Source organism: Bubalus kerabau, chromosome 7, assembly GCF_029407905.1.
Source record: "Bubalus kerabau isolate K-KA32 ecotype Philippines breed swamp buffalo chromosome 7, PCC_UOA_SB_1v2, whole genome shotgun sequence".
Lineage (NCBI taxonomy): Eukaryota > Metazoa > Chordata > Mammalia > Artiodactyla > Bovidae > Bubalus > Bubalus kerabau.
In genome coordinates, this window is record NC_073630.1 from 107,456,382 (window position 1) to 107,480,922 (window position 24,541).

Here is a 24,541-nt window from a genome sequence, read left to right on the forward strand (position 1 = left end):
CTCTGCTTTTTAATATGCTGTCTAGGTTGGTGATAACTTTTCTTCCAAGGAGCAAGCATCTTTTAATTTCATGGCTGCAGTCACCATCTGCAGTGATTTTGGAGCCCAAAATAATAAAGTCTGCCACTGTTTCCACTGTTTCCCCATCTATTTGCCATGAAGTGATGGGACCAGATGCCATGATCTTAGTTTTCTGAATGTTGAGTTTTAAGCCAACTTTTTCACTCTCCTCTTTCACGTTCATCAAGAGGCTCTTTAGTTCTGTGCTTTCTGCCATAAGGGTGGTATCATCTGCATATCTGAAGTTATTAATATTTCTCCCAGCAATCGTGATTGGTCCAGCTTGTGCTTCCTCCAGCCCAGCTTCCTCATGATGTACTCTGCATAGAAGTTAAATAAGGGTGACAATATACAGCCTTGATGTACTCTTTTCCCAATTTGGAACCAGTCTGTCGTTCCATGTCCAGTTCTAACTGTTGCTTCCTCACCTGCATACAGATTTCTCAGGAGGCAGGTCAGGTAGTCTGGTATTCCCATGTCTTGAAGAATTTTCCAGAGTTTGTTGTGATCCACACAGTTAAAGGCTTTGGCATAGTCAATAAAACAGAAGTAGATGTTTTTCTGGAACTTTCTTGCTTTTTTGATGATCCAGCACATGTTGGCAATTTGATCTCTGGTTCTTCAGCCTTTTCTAAATCCAGCTTGAATGTCTGGAAGTTCACAGTTCACGAACTGTTGAAGCCTGGCTTGGAGAACTTTGAGCACTACTTTACTAGCGTGTGAGATGAGTGCAATTGTGCAGTAGTTTGATCATTCTTTGGCATTGCCTTTCTTTGGGATTGGAATGAAAACTGACTTTTTCCAGTCCTGTGGCCACTGCTGAGTTTTCATGTACTGAAATCATACCATACAGAAATATTCTGTATCTTGATATTATCATTTAATGCAAAATTTTGGTGATATTTTCAAATCAATACATGCAAATTGAACTACAGTATTTTAAGCTCTTGCATATTATTTTTCCGGAGGCCAAACCATAACTTCCTTAATGGAATCTTTGTTTAAGGAAATCTGAATTGTTTCTGCTACTTTGCTCTACAAGCATTTTTATCCATCTATCTTGGAGTATATTTCTGCAACATATGCAAAGGCTAAAATCTTAGTGAAAGAATTACTGTGTCAAAGGCTATATTGACTTTGATCGATAATGGCAAATAGCCCTCCAAAATGGTTATGTCATTTATACTCTCACCAGGAATGAGTGCAATTGCTTGCCCACAACTGGTTACCCTGAATCATATCACATTTTATATATTTTTTGACAAACTGATGAGTGAAAATTCACTATCAACATTTTGATGTGATTTCTGACTCCTTTTAATGCATTCTTTGTATAATCGAATACACTATACGTGGAGTTTTATGTCCTCTATCCATATTGCTTCATAGCCTTTATGTCCGTTATTTTGGGGACTGTGCAGTAATCTATGGGGTGTTTGTGATTTCTGTTCCCCTACTGTTGGATCTATAGTTATTTCCATTAATTTATATATCATTTTTATGGGGCCCAGGTTCCTTCCCTGATCAGGGAACTAAGATCCTTCAAGCGGGTGTAATGTTCAAAGAAAAAAGTAGGGGGTGGGGGGAGTTTCTTACATATTCAAGTATGTTTATAAGGAAAAGGGGTCTTCCCAGGTGGCACTAATGGTAAAGAACCTGCCTGCCAATGTGGAAGACCTAAGAGACATGGGCTCAATCCCTGGGTTGGGAAGATTCCCTGGAAAGGAGAATGGCAACCCACTCCAGTATTCTTGACTGGAGAATCTGATGGACAGAGGAGTCTGGTGGGCTAAGGTCCATTGGGTTGCAGAGAGTTGGACACAACTGAAGCGACTTAGCACATATATCATTTTTTTTTACAGTAGTTCAGAGAATTGGGATTACTGGTTCAAAGAGAAGAAATAGTGCTCGTCATAAATACATATTGCAAATTTGCTTTCCATAAAATGCTGGCACCCGCTTCCAAAGTCAAAGCCATTCATGGGGGGATATTTCTCATTGTGCTCTCAATGTGGGAGGTAAGATGACATTTTTGTCCTGTCTGTCACTGATGTGTGAAATATATAGCTCCAATTATACACATGTTAGAACTTTTTTTTTTTTTTTACCATATCCAATATGTGTTTAAGTCTTTTTTAAAAATTACTTTCATTCTTTTTGTCTTTCTCTGCTTCAGTTTGGATATTTCTTTCTAATCCATCTTTCAGTTATATAATACTCTTTAGGTGATCAAATTTGCTCTTAAACTCATTATTTTAGTTCTTCATTTCAGGTATTGTATTTTGGAGTCTTAGAATTTCCATTTGGTTACTTTTGGATAGCTTCCAGTTCTCTGATGAAAGTCTTGTAATATAATTATTAAGCGTTTTAATCACAGTTACTGTCAGATCTGTCTCTGATAGCTTCATTTTACATTCCCACTACTGAATGGAGAAGGAAATGGCAACCCACTCTAGTGTTCTTGCCTGGAGAATCCCAGGGACAGGGGAGCCTGGTGGGCTGCCGTCTATGGGGTCGCACAGAGTCGGACACGACTGAAGTGACTTAGCAGCAGCAGTGATGGATGAAGGTCCCAACTTCTCGTTCTCACCAACATTTGCTACTGTCTGTCTTTTTGTTGCTAATCGTCCTAGTGGGTGTGAGGTGCCATGTCATTGTGGTTTTGACTTGCATTTCCTTAATGGCTAATAACCTTGAGCATCTTTTCATGTATTTATGTGCAATTCACGTGTCTTCTTCGGAGAAATGTCCATTTAGATCCTCCCTCCCTCAATTTTGTAATTGGATAGTTTCTTTTTTGTTGTTGAGTTGTGAGAGTTTATATATATTATAGATACAGGTTCCTTATTAGCTATAGGATGTGCATTTTCTCCCATTCTGTTGTCTTTTCACTTCTCATTTGTTTTTTTAATTGCAAATGACCCAGTATACACGTTAGTCGCTCAGTTGTGTATGACTCTTTGCGACCCCATGGACTGTAGCCCACTAGGCTGCTCTGTCCATGAATTCTTCAGGCAAGAATATTGGAATGGGTTGCCATTCCCTTCTCCATGGGAAGAGAAGGGAATAGCTCACAGCAATATATTCATGCTATTTCTTACACTGAAGTAGAGAGAAGATTTCATCCAAGCCTGCAAATATTATGATGTGCATTTTGAATAGAAGACAGTATGCTTGGAGCTGGCATTTTAATCTTCAGATATATTCAGAGAAGTGTGCCAAAATAGATATATGGAAATGTTCATTAAAGTCTTATTTTTAAAGCAAAGAAATAGAAACAATATAAATTTTCATAAACAAAGAATTGGTTAAATAATTTTGTTCCAATCTCATGATTAAATAATGTGCAAGATTTTAAAAGAATATGATTGGTTTGTATGTATTAAGGTGGAATCAACACCCAGGATTTTACATTAAATGACAACAGCAAGCTGTAAGAACAAGATGTAAAGCATTTTGTATAGTATAGTTTCATCTGTGTGTATACACACATATGGCTTCTGATTGTGGTAATGCAGGGTTGAAAACAGTATTAGAGGTCAGAAGAGCTTGGGGGAGAGGAAGAAGGACTTTTATCTAGCTAGCTTTCTTGTAGTGATTACAGAGAAAATCAGAGAGTGAGTGAGAAGAATTCCCAGATCACCCATCTTATTGTAGCTTATGATTTTATGGGTCAGGAATTTAAGGCAGGACTTGGCTGCACAATTCTACTCTGCAGAGCATCAGTGAGGATCACTCAGTGGTATTCACCTGGGCACTGGGCTAGGCTGGAAGGTACAAAGTGCCTTCATACATGTGCCTGCTGCAGAGAATAATAATGGTTTATATTCACTGAATGTTGGCCAGATGCCAGGCCTTGCCCTAAGCACTTTACAGGAATCGATTCATAGAGTCCTCATCCAATCTTCCCTGTGAGGTGGACAGTAATATTACCCCTGGGCTTCCCAGGTGGCATAGTAGTAGAGAATCCACCTGTCACACAGAAGACACTGGTTTGATCCCTTGGTCAGGAAGATTCCCTGAGGAAGAAAATGGCAACCCACTCCAGTATTCTTGCCTGGGAAATCCCATGGACGAGAGGAGCCTAGCAAGCTACAGTCCATGGGGTCGCAAAGAGTGGAACACGACTTAGTGACTAAACAGCAACATTGCACCTACTTTACAGATGAGGAAACTGAGGCACAGAAAGACTTGACTTTCTCAAAGTCACAGGACTCAGGACATCTGTCTAGGATACCTATGTTTAAGACCGCACCAAAAAACTCTGGCAACCTCTGTATGGGGAATGGGGAAATCTTTCTTTCTGACTGCATGCTTGCATGCTCAGTTATGTCAGACTCTTCAACCCCATGATCTGTAGCATGCCAGGCTCCTCTGTCCGTGGGATTTTCCAGGCAAGAATAACGGAATGGGTTGCCATTTCCTCCCCCAGGGGATCTTCCCGACCTAGTGATAGAACCCATGTCTCCTGCAGCTTCTGCATTGGCACGCCATTTCTTTACCACTGAGCTACCTAGGAAGCCCTGCTTCCTGAAGGAAGAGGCAGTAGAATGGCTTCGGCACCTGCGGTCTGCAGAACTCATTCTCTGGTGCTCAGAGAATCCTTCCTCCTCTGATCTGGTCGAGCAGCTGATGGGAAAGGCCTGTGTTCTCACCACCAACTCCTGGGGGAAAAGAGATGAGAGCCAAGCTCTCTGAGCATGGCTTGCCTGTACATGCAGCAAGCTGTGGAACCCGCCCCTCAGCGTTATCAAAAATCTTGGTTCTCTTTCAGCTTGACGAACTTCAGAAAAAGCACCATGAAGTGAATTTGGCTGGGACGCCTTTGAAGGTAATACATGTGTGAAATCAGCATGAAATACCTCTTTCAAAAGAGAAAAAGGGAGCTTAGTACTAGATTGGCCAAAAAGTTTGTTCGGATTTTCCTGTAAGATGTTATGGAACAATCCAAGAGAACTTTTTGGCCAACCCGATATTTTTCCCATTAGGAACTAGTCCATGTCTGTTGTGTAAAAACACTGGAAAGAAGGAGAGAAACACAGCACCCCAGGTTCCCTTCTGAATCTAGCGTCTTCATGTATTTTCTTTTAGTATATGTTACATGTGTCTGAGACCCTACTCTACCTGAGTAGGTATGTATGTGCCACGTGGGTCTTCACCAGCCTTTGAAGGTGCCGTTCTTGCCAAATCTAAAGCAGGAGACTGCAGTTCATAAAGCCTCCAGACCCTGTGGGTGTTCAAACCCCTCTGTCCAGTCTCCTTGCCTCTCTCGCTCCCTCCCTGTCTCTTTTGCATCATCACACGTAAGCACCATGCTGCACGTTTTTTTCTTAGAAAAGTTTTCTCCATGCATCTAGACATTTCCTGAGGACACATTCCCAGATAAGGCATTATGGGTTTATAGGGTTTGATACACTCGTTGAAGATGTAGTTTGGGTGAGATGACACATGTAAGTTCACACATGGCACTTGGACTTGGGCAGTGCCAAATGCTTGGAGGGACTGTCCATTTTTCCCACTCTCTGGGCATGGTGGGCCGGGAGGGGCCCTGGGCTGGGAATTAGAAGGACATAGTTGAGCCCCCAGATCCTATTGACTTTGCCGAATCTCACCCCCTCTGAAATAATAGCGATACCCTTTGGCCTGTTCTCACAGCTTCTTCTGACCCTCAGTGGATACGGCGTTGATGGAAAAGTAGAGCGCAAACTGTAATGCTCTTGAAAATGGGAGGTGTTCTTGCTCCTCTGCTATTTTCGTCATCTGCTATGTACTGGTAGTACTGGGCACTTGGGCATCATTGCCTAGAAACTGATGTGCAAAGGTCCCTGACCCTCTCTGGGCTGGGCTTGGAAGGGAGTTCTGGCAGGAAGGGGTCATCATGTCCTCTGATGGAGCAGCTCCTCCAAACATGCACAGACGCGGGAGGTCATTTCATGACCAGAGGGTCACACACTCACATCACCCACATAACAGATCTCTCCTGTGTGCAGCCATGGAACGAGGACAGTGCAGGGAATCCAGGAGAGTGTCAGCCTTGTCCTTAAGGAGTCCCCAGGCTATGGAGGAGACAGAACCACAGATGTAAAGATTTACTCCTGGGACAGCAGGAGCCAGGAGCCTGGGCACAGAGGGACCCAAGTTCTGAGGGGGACCTGCCCAGGGTGGCACTACCCAGGCTGGCCTCTGAACAGATCTGCACAAGGTTTTCCTGGGCTCAGGACATGTAGGAGCCACAGAAGAGTAGTGAGGAAGTTCTGGGGTGTTGGGGGTGGGAAGTGGATCAGTGTGTCTGGAACACAAGGCATGAGAAACAGGGTCATCGCTGTGATGGGGCTGGAGAGGCACGGTCCAACCTTTCATGCGTGAGCACCTGCCTGGGCCGGTCAGTGTGCATGCTTTGTCTGCATCGTCTCCTTCTGTCTTGATGTGGCGACAATACCCACTGTACAGATGAGCAAGTCAAGGGGTAGAGAGGAGCTTGGTCTCATAGCTGGTTGGTGGAGGGGCTGAAGACCCATCCAGAAGGCATCCAGAAGGGTGGGCAGCAGTGTGGCCCCTTGTTTTCAAAGCTGCCTCTGGCTTCGGGGTGAAGGGAGGGATGGCAGGAAGGAGGCTGAGCTAAGATGAGTGTGTGTGTGTGTGTGTTAGTCGCTCAGTCGTGTCTGACTCTTTGTGACCCTGTGGACTGTAGCCCACCAGGCTCCTCCGTCCATGGGATTCTCCCGGCAAGAATACTGGAGTGGGTTGCCATTCCCTTCTCCAGGGGATTTTCCAACCCAGGGATTGAACCTGAGTCTTCCCCATTGCAGGCAGAGTCTTTACCAGCTGAGCCACCCAGAGTTTGAGAGAAGCAAAACCTGGAGCCAGTGCCCCGCCCCTCCCACTCAGCCGCCCCGCCCCCATAGGAGCCCAGCGTCCATGGACCCACCAGCCATGTCTTCACCCCCATCCTTTCAGGCCAAGCTGGCTTCCCTGGTCCAGAAGTGCTGGGAGAGGAACCACCTGATCACACACCTGCTTCAGGAGCTGCACAGACACGGGGCAGAGAACCACCTGCTCTCCAGGATGGCGCAGAACATGGTGAATGACGTGGCACTGGCTGAGTATGCGGCCACCTTCCTGGCTCCGAGGGTCCCAGAGGTAGGGTCCCACAGACCGCCCTGCCCCTCTTCCTGTAGGGACTGTGGGCTCATCCACCTGCCTGTCCACCTCCTGACCTGCCCTGACCTCCCCTATTCTGTCCCTTGACCTTGCCTGGAACACGGCTTCTTCATGCCAGCGCCTCTGCTCAGGGCTGGCATAGGGAGGTGATCCAGTCATCATGAACCTTAGAAAGTCTCACGACATGGTGCAGAAGACAGACACAGAAACCGTGACTTTAATTCAATGCCATACAAGTTCTGTCTCATCAGACATTTCTTTCATGGGTGCCCCAGGACCTTAGCACTTGCCGCTTCCTCTGGCAGGATTCCTGTCTGCCCTGCAGCCTCCCGTCTGTCCTTCAAGGCCCCGTTCAGGTGTGGCCTTGCTCAGCAGCCAGCCTTGGATCCTACATGGCACGTGGGCACGACCGATGTGGCAAGTTAGAGGAATTTCCCTCTGCTGTTAGAAGACTTTTGTCAGCCTCTCTGTTGGGGCCAGAGCCACTCCCTAACCATTTCTGTCTGTCTAGTGCCAGGCATGGAAAAGCTGCACAGGGAATAGCTGTTGGATGAATGAAGTCATGAACTAAATAAATGAGAATCTCCTCTTTCAATGGTCGATGAAAGAGGAGACTGGGGCTCAGAGAGGTTGGGAGACTCACTCACAGGCAAACACACACACACACACACTCGTTGGGCACACAACCCCATTCCTGGGGACCAGCTAGCAGCACCCCTACCAAACTAGCTTAGTTCCTGATTGTGCAAGGGGGAAATGCAGCTGCTGCTATGGATATAGCTGGCTCTGTTCTCCACCATCCCCCCGGGGCTCTGCAGTCAGAGGGGCCTGCTCTTGATAGTGTAGCCCTACATCTGCATCTCCCTGCTTGGCCTTCCCAGCCCAGCCTCTGCAGGCCAAACCTCTCTGTCCCTTCCTTCCCCTAAAGCCTTTAGGATTTCATGTGTCCTCTAATCCAAATTGCCACACAGCCCATGTGAACTCCAGGAGGCCAAGGGGCCTGCTCAGGGCCACAGTGACTTGGTTCAGAGTCAGAATTTGAACCTAGAGCCCCTGACTCCCAGGCCAGCGCTCATCCCTCTGCCTGAGGCTTTCAAGCTTCTTCAGAGGCAGAATAGGGGTGGAGAGAGAGGTCGGCATCTTGTTGAGGGGCCTGGCACAGTCCTCATGTCTCAGTTAAGGCAGGACTGAAAGCAGAGTTCCAGGAAAGGTGTTGGATGTGCCAGGGGTCTCCTGGGAGAGAGGCTGGCGGTGGGCTGAGAAGGCCTCATCGCAGTGAACCCTCCCACCCACCCAGGGGCTGTTCTGTCCGGCAGGCTCTGAAACTAGACCTGATTTGTTCACTGGGATTGGACAGGCTGACTTACATTGACCAAATTCACAGAGTCTGAGGTGTAAACCTGAACACTTAACAATCATTTCTCATGTGAGATCAAGCTATGCACAGGCTGAAATATTGGATGGATAAAAAAATAATCAGCCTGTTCTCTCCCTATAGTGGAGTTATCTAGAGAGTCCAGCTCATGGTTCATTGGTTTGTTTGTAAGTCAATCAACATTTGTAGTCAGAAGGCCATTTGCGAGCCTGGGATGAAAACAGAGAGGGTTAGTGGTGTCATCAGCCTGACGCGTTCATTTCCTGGAGGGATGTGCTTCTGGGCCCGGACAGGCCTCCCCAGGGGCCAGGGTGTCTCCCCTGTGGATATTCTGAAAGGCCATGGCTTATCATAAGCTTACACGCCCTCCTTTTCAGGTGACTTTGAACCTGCCGTGACCCATTTTGCATTATTTTACAGATCAGCTCACCAAATTCAGTTCAGTTCAGTTGTTCAGTCGTGTCCGACTTTTTTCAACCCCATGGACTGCAGCATGCCAGGCCTCCGTGTCCATCACCAACTCCCAGAGCTTACTCAAACTCATGTCCATCCTGTTGGTGATGCCATCCAGCCATCTCATCCTCTGTTGTCCCCTTCTCCTCCCACCTTCAATCTTTCCCAGCATCAGGGGCTTTTCCAATGAGTCAGTTCTTCGCATCAGGTGGCTAAAGTAGTGGAGCTTCAGTTTCAGCATCAGTCCGTGCAGTGAATATTCAGGACTGATTTCCTTTAGGATGGACTGATTGGATTTCTTTGCAGTCCAAGGGACTCTCAAGAGTCTTCTCAAACACCATAGTCCAAAAGCATCAATTCTTCAGCGCTCAGCTTTCTTTGTAGTCCAATTCTCACATCCATACATGACCACTAGAAAAACCATAGCCTTGACTAGATGAACCTTTGTTGGCAAAGTAATGTCTCTGCTTTTTAATCTGCTGTCTAGGTTGGTTATAGTTTTTCTTCTAAGGAGCAGGTGTCTTTTAATTTCATGGCTGCAGCTCACCAAGAACACCCCCATTTTCTTGATCTGAGGAATAGCTTACTGTCCCCTCCACAAAGCACAAAAGCCTGGCTCTGCCATTTCATTTCACAGATATTTATTGAGCACCTATTGTCACGAGCCGAGCACGGTGCTGGGGTCTGGGGAGAAATAATGAATCAGGCCAAAATGTGCACACAGACAAGGAGAGAAATAATTGTAAATTACAGTGAGTGTCAAAAAGGAAAAGATGGAGACTATGTGTGTGCCTTAATTGCTCTGAGCCTTGCTTTGCTCATCTGTAAAATGGGAATATTACATCCTACTTGGTAGAATGAACATGAAGACAGTTGGAGATAACTCATGAAACACCCTGTACAGGGCTGTCCCACAGGTAGGAACTTGGTCCTTGTGTGAGCAGTTGTCAAGGGGGTAGGCATCCAGGAGCCCTGGGTTCAAATTTTAGCTCTGCCACTGTCTTACTCTGTGGCCTTAGGAGGGAACACTGACGTGTATCACCATGGGGGCTTTATGTAACTGACTTAGGGAGTCCTCCTGTGTGGGAGGTGCTCTTATTATCACCCCCCACCTTTCCAGATGGGAAAACTGAGGCTCAAGGAGGTTACAAGTCATGCCCAAAGACACCTGTCTACAAGCAGCTGTCTAGCTCAGCCTTTTGTGTGTTCAGTCGTTTGCATAAGCAGAGCTGGGTTTGAACCTGGGTTTCTGTGCAGGGCCACTGCAGGGTGGAGAGGCGGTGTGTGTTGGGTGCAGTGTGGGCCTTTGGGGCATGTGGGCAGCAACAGGGGTCTGGCATGTACAGACCAGGCCCTCAGTGAGTCCGTCCCTGTTGTCCCTGCAAGGCCGATCCTTGTGTGCAGATATTAATATGTGACCCCAGGGACTGTGGCCCACTGGGCCCCTCTGTCTGTGATATTTCCCAGGCAAGGTGCTGGAGTGGGTAGCAATTCTTTCTCCATGGGATCTTCCTGACCCAGGGTTTGAACTTGGGTCTCCTGCATTGCTGGCAGATTCTTTACCATCTGAGCTGCCAGGGAAGCCCTATATTAATATAAGGCAGTGAAAAATAAACGTGATGTATTTAAGAAGCAAAAAGGGCTCCAGGATGGCTCGAGTGAGGGGACTTCCGAGTGGAGAAGTTCTGAGAGGTTGGACACGAGGTCACGGGCACCTGACTGGCCACAGGAGTGTTTGCATCCGGTTCTTCAGTGAATGGGGAGCTGCCAAAGAGGTGCAGCAGTAACTGCTGTGCTTTGGGAAGATGATCCCAGCAGGCCTGTGGGCTGGACTGGGCTGCAGAGTCCCAGGCAGGCCATGCACATGGCAGCCAGATGGCTCAGGCCGCAAATACCCAAGGCCCAGGCAGCCGAGCAGAGCCCTGGGGGTACGGAGAGCTTCGTGGTGGTGGCGGCAGCTCCTCCCGCTGGCAGCTGGGCAGGAAGTGGGTTTTACTGGTGCAGATTTTCGTTTCAGAGAACACAGATGGAATTCCCGGTGGGGACATTGGGCTTGGGCTCAGAGCCCAGGAGGGCTGCCCGACTGGCTGGGGGGACACTTAACGGACTTGAGGAGGGGGCACGTGCCAGATCCAAGAGGGCGGGTCCTGGGAGCCCTGCACTCGGGAGGGGGCTCCCGTTAACCACAGCCTCCTGAGGGAGGGCGGGGTGTGGGCTATGAGCGGGGCATCCCATATGGACAGGCTGCTGTTCATTTATTCCCGGGAGGCAATGATGATGGGAGACTCACAGAGCCTGCCCTGAGCCAGCACTTTCTGTGGTTTATTCACTTCATCCTCCCAACATCCCCCCTTGTCAAGGAGGAGACTGAGCCCCAGCGTCAAAGCTGGTCAAGGTCATACCCGGGGGTGGCAGGCTGGGGTTCAGAGCTGGGGTCCATCTGAGCGCCACCCTTTCGGGAAGAGGGTGCTCCCCCTCCCGCCATGGCAGTGGCTCAGGGTTAGTGATCGCGTCCCATCAACTTCCTCTTCTTGCCTTGGTTGGGTGGGTGATAGAAATTGAGCCTCAGTGGGCTCAGGCCCCAGACCCCTTTCTCGGGGCTGCATCTAAAGTGTCTTAGTCTGTTGGGCTCACTTAACAAAAATACTACAGACTGGGCAGCTGAAACAGCAAGCATCTTATTTCTCCTGGAGACTGGAAGCTGGGGATCAGCCCCGAGGTGGGATTCTGGTGGGGGCTGTCTTCCTGGGGTGCAGATGGCCGCCTTCTCCCTGTGTCCTCACATGGTGGACAGAGAAGCCAGCTCTCTAACATCTCTTCTATCAAGGACATTGGTTCCTCTGGACAGCCAGAGGACCCTGTCATCATGATCTGATCACTCCCCCAAGACCCCATCTCCAAATTCCCTCACTTGGGGGGTTAGGATTTCAGCATGCGCATTTTTGGGGGGACACACACATTCAGGGCAGAGGACAGTGCGTGGGGGGGATGGGGGCAGCCAGCCCTCAGAGCTGCCATCTTCCTGACCTGCCTCATTGTCCAGGCCGCCACTGTCCGCAGGTCAGCCCTGCATCCGGCCTAGTGCCCTTCCCCAGCTCTGTAGGTTCTCTCGAGCGTTGGTCCCGAAGCAGGGAATCCCATGAGGCCAGCTTGGCCAGTTCCCCTGCTGTCTTTCAGCTGGGAACATGGGGTCTTGGTACCTCCCTGGCTTCAGCTGAGATGGGAGTGCGAGGAGGGCAGGTTCCTTCCATTCTTGGACTCCCAAATGGACATGGGGGTTCTCAGTCCCACCCCAGCCCCAAACTGACTTGACTGAACAGGGCTCTGGGCACCTTCTCGGGGCCCCCTTAACTTTTTTCCTGACCCTGAGCCCCAGGACATCTCTTTTTTTTCTGGATTTCACCAGGACCTAGGCTGTTGACATTCCCAAGCCAAGAAGGAGACACCATTTTTGTTACTTGCACTTGGGTGTCATCCGCTTTTGAAGGCAGATGCCTGGGTGCCAAGGGGCAGTGGAGAAAGGGTGCCCTCCGGCCCATGCCCAGCCTCCTGCAGGCTCCAGTGGTGGGGGGGTGGGTGTGGGGTCAGCTCAGCAAACGGAAGATCCATCAGAGCACTGGATGTCTTAGCCCTGCCTGGCTCCCTGCTGTTCCTGGGATGTGAGATTCCCTGCCCTCTCTATGGGCATGGAGTTTCCTTTGGCAGATAAAGACACCCAGACCCTGAAGAATAGCCACCCTGTGGCCCAATGCTCAGCCTTCACCTCCTGAAGTCACCTGCTCTTTTAGGCCTGGATAGCACAGGGTGGGGGTTGCTAAGCTCTTGTAGGGCTCTGTGAGACCCCCCTCAAATGCCCATCACGTTGCCATCACATAAAGATATTCACTGAGGATATAAGGTCAAGCAGAAATTGCCCCACTGGGGGTGGTCAGGGGCTTGGTGTACTAACACCAGAGGGTCATTGAGACCCCAGCCTTAAAAAGACACATGCAACCAGGCAAGGAAGCTGCTAATTCCACTTCCTCTTGCCCTGCTTTTTCCTCCATTCTCCATGTCCTGGAAACATCTTGCTCTCCTCTGGGCACTGGTCAACAAAATCTATATATGAGCCTTTGGAAATGGAATCTCATCTTGAAAGAAACAGTGAAACTGAGAGCCCTAAACTCCCTTAATTCATTAAATCAACGACCCCAAGCCTGGGCCTCCGAGGATCCAGGCAATTAGTTTCTCTTCATCTGCTGCCTTTTATGGAGAATATCCCCCCAAAAAATTTACCTGGGGAGAGAGGCAGGGGAGTGGAGTGTGTAGGGTGAGGCTTTATCCATCTATTACTCTGCGTGGAGCATTTGGTAGATGTTTACTCTTATTTGGTTCTGACAAGACCCTGCAAGGAGCATATTCATGGCTCCACTCTGCAGATGGAGAGGGCAAGACTCAGAGAATTCAACTGACTTGGCCAGGACCATAGAACCAGTAAGCGGCAGAGCCAGGTTCAACCTGAGGTTGCCTGGCTCCACGCCTCTCCAGGCTGATGGGATAAACGAGAAGCAGGAGAAAGATCTGTAGATCTCTGATCACGTACTGAATGCAGTGCCTCTGGAAGTAGTTTAGTGCCTATGAGGCTACTCTGTGCATACAAAGACCAAGGAAACCTGAAGAAGTCTGTGTCTAATAAAACTAACTCCAAACCCAGGTGCAAGCAAAAGCATTCAGTTGAAGCATAGCAGAGTGGAGAGAAGGAGACTGATTTGGGAATATAATTCCTGGAGGAGGAAGCACACAAAACTAGGCTTTTAAGGATGTAGATGGATGGTGTGAAGGCCCTCTAGGCTGGGAGAACAGCATGTGCAGAGGCCCTGGGGTGTGAAGGGTCATGGTCCTCGAAGACACAGAGTTTTAGGAGATGTAAGTGGAGTGTTCTGGGGGCAGGAAATGCAGTGAGAGAACAGGCACTGTGCCTGGTGCAGAGGGCTCCCGATAAGTGGTGCTGTGATTGGATTAGTATCAGAAGACGGTAGGGCCATCATCCATGCCTTTGTATATTTGTCTCTGGATTAGTCAGTCCATTTAGAGGGATAGTCAAAGAGCCCAGGTGTCCCAGTGCAGCGTAGAGGGGCTATGTGATAGGCAGGTGGCTGAACTCAGCCAAGGGGAGTCAGGGAAGATTTCATAGAGGTGGAGACACTTGGATTAGGTATTGATGTATGCATAGAAGTTCACTAGAGAATGAGAGCGCAGGATCCTCCATGCAGGAAGGTGGCTGGTGCAGATACTTGGCGGACACAGTGGAGTTGGGAGAAGGGAGCTATCACAGCTACACTGCACTCGGGGCCCCTTCCCCACTGGAAAACCCAAGAGGAAGCAAGATCTGGGCTGCTGGTCTGGAATCAACTCTAACCTGCCTTGAAGATCCAGCTATTGCTCTTGTTGAACCCATTGGGAGCCGCCAGGCCGACTAGCTGAGTTCCTACTGCCACTTCAGCTCTTTCAGAGCCTGTGCACTTGTGGGGAAGAGGAGGACAATTGGTCCATGGAGTGGTGCAGGGACTTGGGTCCAGCCTGACCTGGATTCCTGGGTTCTCAGTCAGGGGCCGCAGGAGCAGCTCAGTGATCGGCTCTCACAAGGGGCTGGAAGGACCTTCATGCAGAGAGAGTATTTCTCCTGAAGACTGTCTTGTGTGGCTGCCCTCCTCACCCTGCCCCACTCCCAGCCTTTTTTGTTGTTGTCCAGTTGCCAAGTCATGTCCAACTCTTTGTGACCCCATGGACTGCAGCACGCCAGACCTCCCTGTCCCTCATCATCTCCCGGACTTTGCCCCAAGTTCATGTCCATTGCAACAGGGATGCCATCCAATCAAGTCATCCTCTGTCACCCTCTTCTCCTTCTGCTTTCCATCTTTCCCAGCATTAGGGTCTTTTTCAGTGAGTCAGCTCTTCTCATCAAATGGCCCAAGTATTGCAGCTTAAGCTTCAGCATCAGTCCTTCCAATGAGTATTCAGGGTTGATTTCATTTAGGATTGACTGGTTTCATCTCCTTGCAGTCCAGGGGACTCTCAAGAGTCTTCTCCAACACCACAGTTCAAAAGCATCAATTCTTTGGTGCTCAGCCTTCTTTATGGTCCAACTCTCACATCTGGAAAGACCATAGACCTTTGACTATACAGATGTGTGTCAACAAAATGATATATTTGCTTTTTAACACATTGTCTATGTTTATAACAGCTTTTAAAACCTATTCATCAGTCTCCACTTGGAGATTCAATTTGAATAAAGGAAATGGAAGCTTTCCCTTACACCTGTATCGTTGGGAGCAAATCCTGGACTCCCCTGAAGGTCCTGGGTGGAGGAGGGTGGGGGCCCTGCCTACACGTGTGCACACACAGGAAAGTGGATCTGGCCATAGGATGCACTTTCTGCAGGGGCCAGGGGCTGCTCTTTCCAGTTGTAGTCAAGTGTGGAAGGCTTTTCCTCGCGTGTCACGCAGAGTAACTGCTGGGATGTCTTTTCTTCCAGACAAGCCACCACCTGGACGTCGAGTCTGAGATGACGGCATTTGTCAGAGGTCAGTGCGATTTTCAGTTAGGAAGAGTCTGCATACTCAGACCAGTCCAGGCCAGCAAGACAATCTGACAGGTGGGCCAGGGTGGGGAAACGCCCACGGTCGAGTGCAGACGACTAAAGGAAACCAGAGCCTGCTGTCTTGCACTCTCTTTCCTGCTTGGCTTTGCCTTTTTGTTTCACTCTTAAGGAGAACATGTTAGAAAAATACTGCCATACCCAAATGGCCAAATTTTGCAGCCCTGTAGTTTCACTCCTGGAAATTCATCCTGAATAAATAATTCTATGTGTGGAAAAGCTCAGTGGACAGGCATATACATGCCAGGTTATTTATAACAGTGAAAAACTATTCAGGGAAACTCCGGTATTGTTAATTAACTCTTATTTATAAACTATGAGGGAATTCCCTGGTGGCTCTGTGGTAAAAGAATCCACCTGCAATGCAGGAGACCCGGGTTTGATTCCTGGGTCAGGAAGATCTCCTGGAGAAGAAACTGGCAACCCACTCCAGTATTCTCACCTGGGAAATTCCATGGACAGAGGAGCCTGATGGGCTACAGTCAGTGGGGTCACCAAGAGTCAGACACGACTGAGTGAACACATACACCACTGATATAACTGTACATGAATATCTGTGAATGACTGGCAGCTTAGGCTAGAAGATAAACTAAAATACCAACAATGCTTACTTAGATAGTAACATGGGTGGGATTTTGTCGTTCTATTATTCTTATTATTAAAAAGAAAAGAATTTCCCTGAGCCTTATTTTACCAGTGCAGTGGACTGTCAGCCCTGGGGGAGGAGGCTTCCTAGGGGTGTGTTTAGGGTTATTTTGTTTTAAGATGCTCAATATAAAAGTGAAGAAAGTATGGATAATGTTACCTGTAGGCAACTGAGCTGCTCTTGATAACTGCTTGCTTAGAGATTCTTATTACTAGATTCTGTTCTTACCAGCTGTGTTGATCTTGGATGAGTTAATTAACCTCTCAGAGCCCGGGACCCTTATCTTTAAAAGGAGGATAACGTGATCTTTTTCAGATATGTTAGTACCTGGTATGTTGCACGGGGCCAACAAATAGGAAGAGAGACCTGGCTCCAGTTTTCCGCTGCTCAGGATGGACCGCCCCTTCTGTACCTTCAGCTTCCATCCCTGCAGTCTGGGTTGGCATCTGTTTTCACAGTTGGAGGCACATCAATTCTAGCTGGTCCTGCTTCTTCCACTAGTTTGTGCAAGCCTCCTCCTTCATCTGGGCTCAGCTTCTTCATCCTTGAAAGAAAGACGTGTACCAGATTGATGAAGTTACTTATTCACTCAGCATTTCTAAAAGGCTGCCTGCCAGGCCCCTATCAGTGTTGTAGGGTTTACAAAGATGAGCTGGCTTGCAGAGGTGGTGGTCCTTGTGCTGAAGGAGCTTATAGCCAGGCAGTAGATGGTGAAGCAGGCAGGCAGTTTTCTAGGATACCTGAAGACCACAGGAGTACCATCAGAGGGGTGTGGGTGTGGCACTCATAGAGTTCAAAGGCACCCTTCCAAAGAGGGACTTTGTCATGGGGTGAAGGATCTGGGAATGAAAGAGAATGAAAAGGCTCAGAGACTTGCTGGTTTTTAGAATAGATTTCTGGATTGAAGTTTGGGCATACCCTCTTCTAGTTCAGAAATGCCTCCTGAATCCCCAAATGGACAGTGTCCTGCAGAGACCTTTGCATTCAGAGACCTGGCCTGTTCCTGAGGCTGAGTCGCCAGCATGGACAGCTCAACTGGATTCTTTGAAGGTGAGAAGACATCAGTCACTTAATTTTTTTTTTTTTAAATATTGATTTATTTTTCAGTTACTTTGGGTCTTAGTTGCATCATGCAGGATCTTTCATTGCAGCACGCAGGCTTCTCTGTAGTTGTGGTAAGCGGGCTTCAGAGAGCTCAGGCTCAGTGTATGTGGCACACCATCTTAGTTGCCCAGCATCATGTGGATTTGTAATTTCCCAACCAGGGATTGAACCCATGTCCCCTGCATTGGAAGGCAGATTCTTAACCACTGGACCACCAGGGAAGTCAGTCACTTAATTTCTTAAATAAACAGTTTTATTGAAGATATAGGCTTCCCTGATGGCTCAGAGGTAATGCACATACAGAAGAGGGTACAACTCAGAAGTATACAGCTCCATGAATTGCTGTGAAGCGATTTATGCTCATAAAGCCATCACCAGATCAAGAACTAGAAAGTGACCACAAAACACCCCCCTACCCCCCGGTTTCCCTTACGTGTGTATTTAGTTGCTCAGTCGTGTCCGACTCTTTGCAACCCCATGGACTGTAGCTCTCCAGACTCCTCTTTCCATGGGATTCTCCAGGCAAGAATACTGGAGTGGGTTGCCATGCCCTCCTCCAGGGGATCTTCCCAACCCAGGGATCAAACCCAGGTCTCCCAGATTGCAGGCAGATTCTTTACCATCTGAGCCACCAGGGAAGCCCAAGAATACTGGAGTGGGTAACCTATCCCTTCTCCAGGGGAACTTCCCAACCCAGGAATCGAACTGAGGTCTCCTGCATTGCAGGCGGATTCTTTACCATATGAGCTGCCAGGTTTCTCTTATAGTCTCTTTTTATTCTCTGTTTTTTAATTTTCTCTTTTGTTCTGTGTTATTTTTATGTTCTGTGTCTGGTTATTTTTGTGTGTTCTGTGTCTGGTTATTCTTCATTGACATCATGTGTGAGAAAATGTGAAGGCATATTTTGAGATTCTGTTTGATAGTATCTTCATCCAGACAGGGCTTTTTCCATTCTTCACACCAGAACTGATTCAGAGATGAGTTTCATACTTATAAGATTTGTTTGTTTCTTGGTCACTCTTATTCATAGGGCCCAGCCTTTCAGGATTCTAAGCAAAAGCCTGTAATGTTTATCAGTGTCCTTCCCCTAGCCCCTGCCCACCCCATGAGGCTGTCAAAAGCTCTGCTTAGCTTTCTGTTAGTGCTTCTCAGCTGTCACCCTCACACACAGGCTCCCCTTTCACTTGGAGGGGAGATACAACCTTCAAATGTGGGCCAGCTACACTTGGTTTCTCTCCTGTCTTGAATTTTAGTCCCATGAATCCTCACAGTCTTTGGGGGCTCTCGGATGCTTTCAAGTAGATGTTTTGTTACATTTTGTCCAGCTTTCCTAGTTGCATTTACTCAAGGTTTGGTCCAGAATGTCCAAACCAGTCGGAGTCAGGGCTTCCCAGGTGGCACTAGCGGTAAAGAACCTGCCTGCCAATGCAGGAGACGTAAGAAACCCAGGTTCGATCCCTGAGTCGAGAAGATCCCTGGAGGAGGGTATGGCAACCCATTGCAGTATTCTTGCCTGGAGGATACCATGGACAGAGGAGCCTGAGGGCCACAGTCCCTGGGGTCCCAAAGAGTCGGACGTGACTGAAGCTGACTAGTAGCATGCAGTCGGAGCCAGAGCAGCACTCTGTTTTCCCAGAGAAAACCTATTTTACTTATGAGATTTGAAGTCTGACCGGCCTGAGTTCAAATCTCAGTTGTAATTCAGTGTGACATTGGGCAGATTACTTACTGTGTCCGTAAAATGGGGATAATGACGTCTACTGTTGATATGAGGATAAAATCAGATAAGCAGAGTTGAATATGTGTCTGGAATATAAGAGATGCTCAAGAGAAAAGAATAGCAACCATTACTTAGGAGGAAACTGATCTTATTCTTAGCATTTTATTTCAACCTATGATTATTGTTTTTTTCCCTGTGGCTTCTCTCCTGCCTTCATGCTTATATTAATTTTTTTAATCTAACAAATAGGGCCAATAGTTACCTCTCAGGGTCTCTGGGGAAATTCAATGAAATCATGCACATAATGCAATTACCATACTGCCTGACGCAGGAGGTGTTCAATAAGTGAAAGCTGTGTTATTGACTGACCTTAAAGTTTGTTTGTTTGTTTGTTTTTACTGATGGCTTTCATTTTGAATTACTTGTCTACAGGCTCATTATCTAATAATGAGAACGTCTTTCCAGCTCTGATCTTTTTCTAGGAAAATTACACCTGACTTTTGATCATAGACCTACCTTATCACAGGCAGGTAGAGGACATTTTAGGCAGAGGGAATGATAACTGCAAAGACAGAGGGGAGAGCAATCCTAAAGCATGGAGGGCTGGCATGAAATTAAAAGAGGCTGAAGCATGAAGGAGAGGGGAGTCTAGGAGATCATAATGAAGATGTTGATGAGAACAACCATGAGAAAGAGCCCCGGCCCCTATTTATCTTTTTAACATTTATGTCTTTATTGTTCCTTTATTTTTGGCTGTGCTGGGTCTTCGTGGCTGCACTCGAGATTTCTCTAGCTGTGGCGAGTGGGAACTACTCTCGAATTGCAGTGTGTCGGCTTCTCGTTGCAGAGCATGGGCTCTACAGCTTGTGGGTTTCAGTGTTTGCAGTTGTGGCCGTAGAGCTCTAGAGCATGGGCTCAGTAGTCGTGGTTCACAGGCTTAGTTGCCCCGTGGCATGTGGAATCTTCCCGAACCAGGGATCAAATTCATGTCTCCTACACTGGCAGGCGAATGCTTGACCACTGGAACACCAAGGAAGTCCTGCCTTCATTTCTTGACTACATACGCTGTGCAGTACATCAGCTTATCCAGTACTCATTGCTGCTGCTGCTAAGTCGCTTCAGCCGTGTGCGACTCTGTGCGACCCCATAGACGGCAGCCCACAGGCTCCCCCATCCCTGGGATTCTCCAGGCAAGAACACTGCAGTGGGTTGCCATTTCCTTCTCCAATGCATGAAGGTGAAAAGTGAAAGTCAAGTCGCTCAGTCGTGTCGGACTCTTCGCGACCCCATGGACTGCAGCCTACCAGGCTCCTCCATCCATGGGATTTTCCAGGCAAGAGTACTGGAGTGGGGTGCCATTGCCTTCTCCCCAGTACTCACTATAAACCCACAAAACAGATCTCAACATTCATTCCACTTCACTGTGAGTAAAGGTGTGGCACAGAGAGGATAACTAGCCAGGTCACACGGCTGGAGAGCTGGGGTCCCCACCCGGACAGCCTGGCTCACAAGCTGGTGCTCTGGTCATCATGCGTCCAAATTGTGCTGGGCCTTCATTGAGGGGGTTAAAAGTTGTCCCTCCTGCCCTCGTTGAGGTTACAGTCTAGAGTTCGATGTGAGAAAACACCATCCAATGCCTGCAGTCAGCGATATTGGGCAGAAACCGATAGCCAAGCTTTGGAGGAAAGAGTTGGAGCATAAATTGAATGAATGGACCAACCCAAGCGCATCGTAATACTGTGAGGGTTCCAGGTTTCTCAGGTGCTCCTCAGCCTTCCTCAGAGTTCTCACCATACCATAGAAGGCCTCTGGATAACAACTCCTGTACCGGAATGATCTCAAGGCCACACGATAGTTTACCGTGAGATGACAGAACGGTTGATGTAAATATCTTTGTTCAGTACTGTACACAGTACCGAGCCCATAGGAGGCCTTGTTGAGTGGATTTGGAAAAAGAATGAGGCAGTGGGAGGGAGCTGTTGGGTGATTTCTCTAGAAGGTCACGCTCACACCTCGTCCATCCCCAGCATTGTATTTCGCCTGCAGCGTTGGTTCTGTTCAGTTGTAACAGGCATTGAGCAGAGCTCTCTGCCCTGCAGAAAAACAGATTGCCAGCCGTCTCTCTGGGCCGGCTTTGGGTAAGAGCTTCCCATAGTGAAAATGAACTCTAAATGACACCAGGGGATTAATGACCTAGAAGCAAAACGGGGTCATTTTTTGAAGGGCAGTAACTAAATTTGTCACATGTCACAATTATTTTATGGTTGAGCTTAGAGGAAAAAATGAAAAAGGGGAGGAAGGAGGTTGGCATCCAGTGGACACTGGCTTCCTTTTAATGAGAAGGTCACCATCTCTTGTCACTGTGAACCACACACAAAATTTACAGAGGACATCACTCTACAGAGATACCAGTCACGGTCTTCCCAGGCCTTCAGACCCGGGGTTTGAGCCTTCCCCACCCCCATCTCTGCTTCCATCCATAACTCAGTGCTGATGGCGTGTGCCTTGCTGAAATGTATTAGAAGCTTCCAGGCACAGAAAGTGCTCAATAAATGTTCATTACCATTGTCATCTCTTCCTTGGATAAAATGTGGGGTCAGAGGGGCTTTTATGAACATTAGAAGCAGAGACCATTTCATTGTGCTCTTGCCTCCAGCTTCCCCTGCCCTCAGGACTGATGGCTGATCCTGAAATATGCCAGGCTTCCGTCACCATGGAACCAGGGCTCCCTGTGCAATGTCTGCAAGAAAAAGGCGGAATGTCCTGTCCTGGCCTCCAGCCTGATGATCTCCTGCCGTCCCCCGAGCTCCCGAGCCCTGCACGGATCCTGGCTTTGCACCAAGAGCTTCGAGGAAGCTTCAGCAGCACTTCCCAGGTCAATAAATCACCACTGGAGTTATAAATAGAACTGGACTGTGCACTCTTTGGGGGCCATTTCCTCCACACCATAAATAATTTGAAGCAGAACTTTCAGAGAGCGTTTTAAGAAATTGGTAGCAATCAAACCCCTCATTCTGTGGCAAGTGGCTTTGCCTGTGGCTTAGGGAGCTGTGGTGATTGTCAGAGCTCAGGAGATGCACTGGACTTGCAAATTCTTAGGAGCGCAGCTTTGCAAACATCCAGGCAGCAAAGGGAATATCGACTGTTCCCAAACCTACCAAGTGGCTGGCCCAGTGGCTCTCCACTGGGTGTGATCCCCATCCCCCACCCCCATCCCCACCCCCAGGGCAAAGTTTGACAATGTCAGTATTTTTGTTGTCACAACTGGGAAGCTGCTGCTGGCATCTAGCAGGTAGAAGTCAGAGATGCTGCTCACCACCCTCCAGTGCCTGGGATAGCCTCCGAAAACAAAAAGAGTCGTCCCCCCCGGGTGTCAGCAGTGCCGGGTTGGGAGGTCCTGACCTGACCTAATAGCTCCTAACCTTGTCAGCTGCAGAGAACTGTTTGGTTACGTTCCTGCCTGAGGCCCCTCCCCACGTTTTAAAAGATTTTTGTCTACCAAAGGAGATGCTTGATTGAAGTCATTATCTCTTTTACATTTTTGAACATTAAAACCACTTAGAACTTTCCGATAAGTCCATTCATTCAACAGATATTTGTGGAATCCAGCGTATGCCAGGCAATACGATATGAGGGAGAAGGAAGTGAGGTCTCGTTGGTCCCTGCCCTGGGGGCTCACAGGGCAACAGAGAGATGCAGGTGTAAACATTTCACCATGCACTCGTGGTTAAGTGTGCCCTGGGACATGAGACAAGGCAAGGGCTAGTTCTGCCTGGCTTGGGGGAATGGGAAGTCATTCAGAAAGGATGGCTGAGCAGAGTCCCTAAGCCCAACGAGGTGCTGAATACATGGGTGAGGTGGGGAAGGGTCTTACAGTAAGAGGGAACAGCAGGAGCCAAAGTCTGAGGCATGAAACTTCCCAGTGTGCAACCAGAGGGGAAGCAGGTGGGGCAGCCCCTTGCCAGGCCAGGTGCTAAGAGTCGCTGCCTCATCCCTACCCAGCACCACTTACCTCCTCCGGGAAGGAGACCCTGTCCTGACCTGGGTGTAGGACCCAGGGGTAGAAGAAGAGGCGAGGGGGCTCGGGTCACGTTAGCCCAGACCCTGTGCCCCCGGCTCACCAATCAGAGACATCGTCTCTCTCCTTGGGAGGGGCTGGAGGGAAGGTCAGAGTTACCCTCCTAACTCTGTTCCCACCTGGAAGCAGCTGTCATGGGAGGCCAAGGAAGGACCAGGACAGGAAACCAAGGGCTCCTGGAGCAGTACGCAAAACCTATTGATTTTATTTTAATGTATTTTCGCTTTTTATGCTGAGATGAACAATGCAAAGAGTTCCCACACAGCCTCACCCAGCTTCCTCGAAGTTAACACCCCAGGTGCCTAACCAGAGCACAAGGATGGAAATGAATAGATTGATTTTGAGGAACCCTGGGAGGCCATCAAGACATAAGAAAAGCACCTCTGAGAGCGAGCATCGGCTCACCAGGCTGCTACAGTCTTCATTAGCCCAGGGGATGTGTCATGGGTCATCACGATCATCCACGGTTCCTTGGATCGGTTTACCCACGGATCCACCCATTCATTTGTTCAGTAAGCATTTGATTTAACTGCCACGTGAGCGCCGGGACCTCGGGGAGGTGCTGGGAAACAGGAAGAAAGCAGATGCCTGTCTCCAGCCTCCAGGACCTCCTGGAAGATGGCCCCATCACACACCGAGTCCCCAGATTGGAATGTCGTCCTCACCTTCATGATCTGAACCAGCCCCGCCACCCCGTGACTGCCGATTGTGTGGCATCCTGCAGAGACCTTCACTACGCTGGTTTGCGCTCGCCTCTTTTGCCCTCTTCCTGCTTTTTTTCTGGAACAATGCCATTCACTCTGAGCACTGGGACTATGCTCAAGACAAGCTGGGAACCGGGTGACGTTGGGGTGAGCAGCCAGCTGAGCTGCAGGACCAAGCCCGCCGGAGGCAGTCAAGGCCATTTCTGGTTCCCAGACACTCCCGCCAGGTTCAGACATTGGTGTCCTTGAGTGCCTCCTTCCGCCACTGCTCATGTTCGGGGCCTCAACAGAGAGGCCATGGGGGAAAATCCATTAAAGAAGTCACAGCAGTCTTGGCAGCGTAACCCGATGATTCCATAATAAATCACAGTCTGAAGACAGGAGCCACTTAGTACCCTGAGCCAGGAGTCCCACCTGGAGTCGCACTTTGGATCTCCTCGCACTGGGTCACTGCTTTGTATGGTGATTCCTCCCTGTGGCACTTTTGCGAGGGCAGACTCTGGAAACTTTCTGGCCTGAACCATAGATTCCAGCCCTTGGAAGGGACCCTATGTTCCCCTGACGCCCCAGGTGGACCTGATGGGACCAGGGCCCAGCTTGGTC

At 48.6% G+C, this 24,541-nt stretch overlaps 1 protein-coding gene across 1 annotated transcript in view; it reads left to right on the forward strand.

The window, feature by feature from the left end:
• The window catches only part of C7H4orf50 (chromosome 7 C4orf50 homolog), a 68,133-nt gene extending 45,904 nt beyond the window's left edge, over nt 1–22,229 (forward strand). The window contains exons 9-13 of the mRNA XM_055587423.1: nt 4,835–4,891; nt 7,018–7,200; nt 15,564–15,612; nt 17,261–17,382; nt 21,813–22,229. Coding sequence (XP_055443398.1) covers nt 4,835–4,891; nt 7,018–7,200; nt 15,564–15,612; nt 17,261–17,382; nt 21,813–22,058 — 657 coding nt within the window. The 3' untranslated portion in view covers nt 22,059–22,229. The remainder of the gene's footprint in view (nt 1–4,834; nt 4,892–7,017; nt 7,201–15,563; nt 15,613–17,260; nt 17,383–21,812) is intronic.
• The last annotated feature ends 2,312 nt before the right edge of the window (nt 22,230–24,541 follow it).